Raw genomic sequence first — 6,000 nt, forward strand, 5'->3', positions numbered from 1 at the left:
ACAATGCGTATTAGCGACATCTGGTGGTCAGACTTGTTTTCTCCATCATATCTAACAAATCACCGCAGAGCAGAAAAACCATGTGATCAAACAAAGCTTTGGAAGTCTGTGGCTGTGTCCCAACTCGCATACTATCCGTCCTAAATAGTATCTGAAAGTAGAATTAGTACGTCCCAAATCATAGTACCGGTATGTTGAAATTAGTGTTCCAAAGATACCCGGATGGTCTACTATTTCCGGTCAGAACCCGAAGTGCAGACCGATGCGCATTCTAACGTTGGACGAGGATTCGGTAAGAACTACAAACACGAGTGAAAAGTGTTACAAAAACTACAGACATGGAGGACACGCAAGTCCAGCGGTTCTGTAGAGAGGTTTAGATAAAGGGGTTTGAGTGATTAATTTTCAGTATCTAACCTGACGAAAATTTATTTATTCAGTGTTGTCTACATTATATTGCATCTGCAGCAGCATTGTGAACTTTTGTAAAGACACGTTTAGCCATTAATAAATAAAACCTATAATACACAATTATTACAACTATTAGTTTATTAGTATTAATAGAGTTGTTGACAAAGAACAACATTCAGACAAATAATGTCATAATCAATTTCAATGAAAAGTGTAAAATATACAATATTATACAATATGGCCATTCATGTTAACAAACTTGTGGACTGAATCAGGGAGACATGTTTAGTGCTTGAGAGCAACATGATGCTTTAAAATGGCTAATTACTCTGCGTTTCTCAAACCGGTGTAATTTGTGGTCATCTGGTGGTGAAAGGATGAATAACACCTAACCAGAGTGCTTATGGTACAATCTAACCCATACCTGTACATCCGATTTCAAAAACTTAGAATTAAAATGACTTAAAATATATTATAGATGGGCTAAAAATAACAATAATAGTATGAAAGGCAAAAGCAGCAACAACAAAACACAGTGTAGGCTATGTGCATATTAAAGTCACTTTCACAATTATATAAAATGCAAGACATGACCATGATAATACATTTTTATCTAGGCTACTTATTATGTATCATTTATGTTATAGTTATCTAAGAATGCAGAGACAAAGAGAGAGAGATTTCCATGCAAGGGTTCCAATGATAATAAAATTAAAATAATAATAGTGGAAGTCCATATCTTTAGTTTTACAAAGTACATTTTATTTTAAACACATATAGCATATCTTTATCTACTTTATGTATCGTTCATGTTATTTCAGAATGCAGAGGCAGAGAGAGAGAGAGAGAGATTCAGATTTCACTGAATTAAAAATAGCTGAATTTCTTATCTTTAGTTTTACAAAGTGAATTTTATTTTCAACACATATAGCATATTACATTTACTTAAATCTATCAGCAATTTCAAAATAAAAGCACCCAAAAAAATGAATGCAAATTTGGAAACATCTAGGCATCACCCGTAAATGGAAATAATATGCTCAGGTGGATTTCTGCCAATCAAACTTCCTTCAGATTCATTACTAAAGATATCATCATACTTACACCCCTTATTTCTGCTTAATATCTATAAACAAATCTGTATACTTTAAATTACATTTTTACAAAAAAGATCATCTTTCAAAACTATAATAAATTGTATATATATTATATAATATGACACTTCATGGTGTTTAAAAAATATATAATTTTACTAAATTACTTTACAATTCCTTTAATCAATCTACTTTTACTAAAAATAAAATGCCTTTATATTCTTCAAGTCTGTTTTGAATTTTGATACAAAGATATAAATAACAGATTACTCCTCATTACATTTATTATTGGAACTCGCTGTACGGTCGATCTCCTGATGAAACACCTCTTCACCTTCACCTTTTCTCCAGCTTATTTTGCTGACACTCTCCAGCCCCATGATCTTCAGCTTTTCACTGATCTGAGAAGACCAAAAAAAAAAAACTAAAAAGTAAAATGAGAGTTGCTTGCCTGCTCAAAACTCACAAGCACAATGCTATTGGATGCTCTGGGCGTCTGTCATGGTGCTGTTATGCATTCAAAATTTGACACTGAAACTGAACACAATTTTTAAGGCAGATACAAACCTCATTCAGAATGGCAGTCTGTAGTGAAGGATCATTCAATGTGCATTCTCCATTACAGGACAATTTCAGTCTGACGATCTGCTTTTTAATTGTGTCATCTAGAAAAATTAAGAGTTTATCATCATCAACACAGAAGATACATCAATAAATGAAAAGATATGACAGTTGTTTGTAATGTCTGTTTCAAGAATTATCTATAAATCTCTTGTTTGAATAATTTGATTCTGTTAACATGGCAAAACTCACCATGATAGCAGATAAAAGGACGCTGTAGATCGCAGCTTTCATGAGCCCATTTCCCAGAATTGGTTCTTGACATGCCGACACAGTCACCAGATCCTGAACTCTGGGATGGTTGTCCTGCTGCCCAGTTTCTAAAGAAGAGGCTCCATTTATCAGACCATTCCCAGGAATCCTGGAACAGACCAATCCAGACCCACGATCCTGATGGAATAATACTCTCCATCATATTCTGTTCCTCAGAGTTGTGGATAGTGGTCAGATCTGTGTGATGCTGTCTGCAGTGGCTCTGAGCATCTGTCCAAGTCATTAAAGTTGGTACCTTGATGTATCCACTTTCTATTGAAGAATGGACAAGAAGAATCATCCTCAACCCAAGATAAATGGCATATTTACACAGTTAACAACTCAAAACTCACCACTGTAGCAAACAAAGTGTAATTTTTCTGAGCATGGATAACTATTCCAAACTCCAGATGCAAAACAACCGCATTCGTTCTGACTGATTGGATGTCCTTCTTTCCAGGCACTAAACTGTGTGAGTGTGTTTTCTCCATTAGACCAAAGCCAGCGTTTCTGTGTCCCTCTCTTCAGTCCAATCCACACTGACCCACAGTATCCAGCATCCACTATATTCACCAGCCTGTTCACATCACCCATGGTGTCTACAGTAGCCAGGTCAGTGTACTTCTCTCTGCAGTAACTCTGAGCCTCTGGCCACGACATTCTCACATTTATATAGTTGTACTGACGAGAAAGAGCAGAACTGCTCCAGAAGAGCCCTGTTAAAATCAACATGTTAAAACATCTACACATCATCATAAATACAGATCACAGATGATCACACCAACCTGACAGCAGCAGCAGCAGCACAAACAGACTCCTGTCCATGACTGAACACACAGATCCTCTCTGCTGTTTATGTCTGTTCCAGGAAAATAAAATGAACTGAAAGATGATTAAACAAATCATTGATAAGGGTGGTGGTGAATGCATACAGAACACTGTACATGTACTGTACACATGCTTTGAGAGGCAGATTACACGTTTTCTTAATTAAACACAGACAGTGTGGGCTTTGCAAGCGTGGAGCTGGTAACTGGAAGGTTGCTGCCTTTATCTCCATAGACTGCAAGCCTAAAAAGAAGCACACTTAAGCCTCCTTTTAAAGTTTATTAGCACATAAAGCCAAGTATCTCATTTTGTAATGCTGGGTACACACTGTACGATTTTGGCCGTCTAAGACAAATTTTGCTAATCCTAAAAGATTCCTCAGAACCTAGGCCAAAATCTGAAGTCTTTGATCGTTAGTTTGACATGTTCACCGACAGCCGAATAATGATCGTTGCGATCAAATTTTACTTCTGACGAAATTCTGGCAGTGTCAGAAGATTTGACTCACAGTCCTGCAGTGACTTCTTCCGCGACGACGTCTAATTTTAACGGCGCACGCCAGGAGCGGTTCACAGCCGAGGAGACCGACTTTCTCGTCAGGGCCGTAAAACACAGAGAAGTGACATTGGGGATGATGGGAGAAACCCACCCACATTAGCTTCGGTTAAACAGGCGTATAATTTGGGTAAATGTGATTATTATTTTTAGATTATTATTTTTTTTAATCTAGATAGATTTTTTTCACATCTTCACGGACACAACAATGATTTCCCTCGTGTGTTAATATTTTTCCTTGTAATAATGTATGATTTGCAAAAATGAAAACTGCTGCGTCTGTTTATATAATCAAAGTGTATGCATTAACAGCTACATTATGGCCAAGCACGCGCCCTTAAAATACCATATGACCAACGCGCCACAGTATTTAGACTGGGTTTTTCGTGGTCAGTGGCGCAATTGCTTTCTAAAACTGGAAAATAGCACCAGGGAACTTTTGCGCTGGATCACGCCTCCTCTTTTCGCCGAACCGCCCCCGCGAGCGCAAGTTCATTCCTAATTTACCGATGTGCGTCTGTGGAGGGGAAAGTGCGCTGTGCGCGGGTGCAAAATAGGAATGATACATGCATCGGTGTTCAAAGTCAATTGCGCTGGGTGCAAGATAGGGCCCATAGTCTTTTACAGTTAAAATTACGACCATTTTTTACAGAGCGTTTTTTTTTTTTTAAATCGTTGGTATAGGCTACTTGTAATGGTGATTTCACAAAAATATTGAATGATATTATCAAATTCTTTTGCTTTTAAAACTAGAGCATTAATGAATAAAACCTGTAATACACAATTATTACAACTTTAATTATTACTATTAATAGAGTTGTTGACAAAGAACAACATTCAGAAGAATAATGTCATAATGAATTTTAATGTATAGTGTAAAATATACAATATTATACAATATGGCCATTCATGTTTACAAACTTGTGGACTGAATCAGGTGTGTTCTGATTAGGGAGACACAAAATGTTCAGTGATTGGGAGCAACATGATGCTTTAAAATGGTTCATTTCTCTGCGCTTCTCAAACCGGTGTAATTTGTCGTCATCTGGTGGTGAAAGGATGATAACCAGAGTGCTGTTGGTAATGTTTTTTTTTTTTTACAGTCTATAGTGGTGGAAAGAGTACTGAAAAAACATACTCAAGTAAAAGTATCATTACATTCCAAAAAATGTAGTGTGAGTAGAGTAAAAAAGTACTTGTCCAAAAAAACTACTTGAGTAAGAGTAAAATAGCTTATTTAAAAGTACTCATGAGTAGTGAGTAGTGAGCTGTGGATTCTACCCCCTTATAATAAACACTGTGCACTACAATTAATAAAGTAAAAAAACATACATACTGTAATACACATTATCTTTTGTTCTTTGTCAGAAAGATTGAAGAATATATATCATTCATATTTTTAAAATGCATCAAAACAATACAGCCATCACCATTTAAATCATATTGTTTGAAAAAACAACAACATTTAAAATGAGGCGCAAGGCCACTGAGCCTGAGCATGCTATTGTTGCATATAAAATATCAATGTTCATAACTGTGCAAAGAATTCAAAAAACCTTTAGAAACGCACACGATAGTTCAGCATCACACACCATGAGATGAGTTAAATAGAGAGATTAAAAAATAACCAATTTCTCTCCAAAACGGTACCAGTTTTTGTGTTCTGATAAAGAAATGAGAATCAGTAATACTATCAGTTTACCTCACCTAATGCACTGAAAAAGGCGACGTAAGATAGTGAGCTGACACTAATTACACTGTAATTCCATGCCATTAAATATGTTATAATTTAAACGTAAATGCACATTGTTCTAGAAAGGTGGCATCATCCCATACATTTTACACAGCTACATTTACTCAAATTGTAATGCTGATAATATAATTTGTAAGGTAAATTGTGCATTAAATAGGGAAGTATATCCGGGGAAACTTTTACAAAAGAAGTTCACCTTGAGAAGTTCGCGTTCACCTTGAGAACTTCATCTTTGTTTCCAAACGCAATGACTTCAGTTTTGTTTTTGTTTAACTGAAGAAAGTTTTGGCACATCCAACTGTTTACTTCATCAATGCATTGGAACAGGGAGTCAATGGGGCTGTAATCGTTAGGTGATAGGGCTAAGTAGATCTGTGTGTCGTCTGCATAGCTGTGGTAAGCAATTTGGTTCTTTCTCATTATTTGGCTCATTGGAAGCATGTACAGGTTGAATAGGAGTGGCGCAAGAATTGAGCCTTGGGGAAC

The 6,000-nt window shown here is 36.3% G+C and overlaps 1 protein-coding gene across 1 annotated transcript; it reads right to left on the reverse strand.

Moving 5' to 3' along the window:
- Positions 1-955: 955 nt before the first annotated feature.
- Positions 956-3,603, reverse strand: LOC306998193 (putative C-type lectin domain family 20 member A). Its single transcript, XM_079612067.1, has 5 exons — positions 3,164-3,603; positions 2,732-3,094; positions 2,319-2,651; positions 2,073-2,170; positions 956-1,906 (listed from the first exon to the last, which is right to left on the reverse strand). Exons 1-5 carry the CDS (start codon positions 3,306-3,308, stop codon positions 1,772-1,774), a joined length of 1,074 nt encoding a protein of 357 aa, XP_079468193.1. The 5' UTR covers positions 3,309-3,603; the 3' UTR covers positions 956-1,771.
- Positions 3,604-6,000: the final 2,397 nt, after the last annotated feature.

The sequence above is a fragment of the Phoxinus phoxinus genome (assembly GCF_949152265.1).
Source record: "Phoxinus phoxinus genome assembly, chromosome: 5".
Classification (NCBI taxonomy): Eukaryota; Metazoa; Chordata; class Actinopteri; order Cypriniformes; family Leuciscidae; genus Phoxinus; species Phoxinus phoxinus.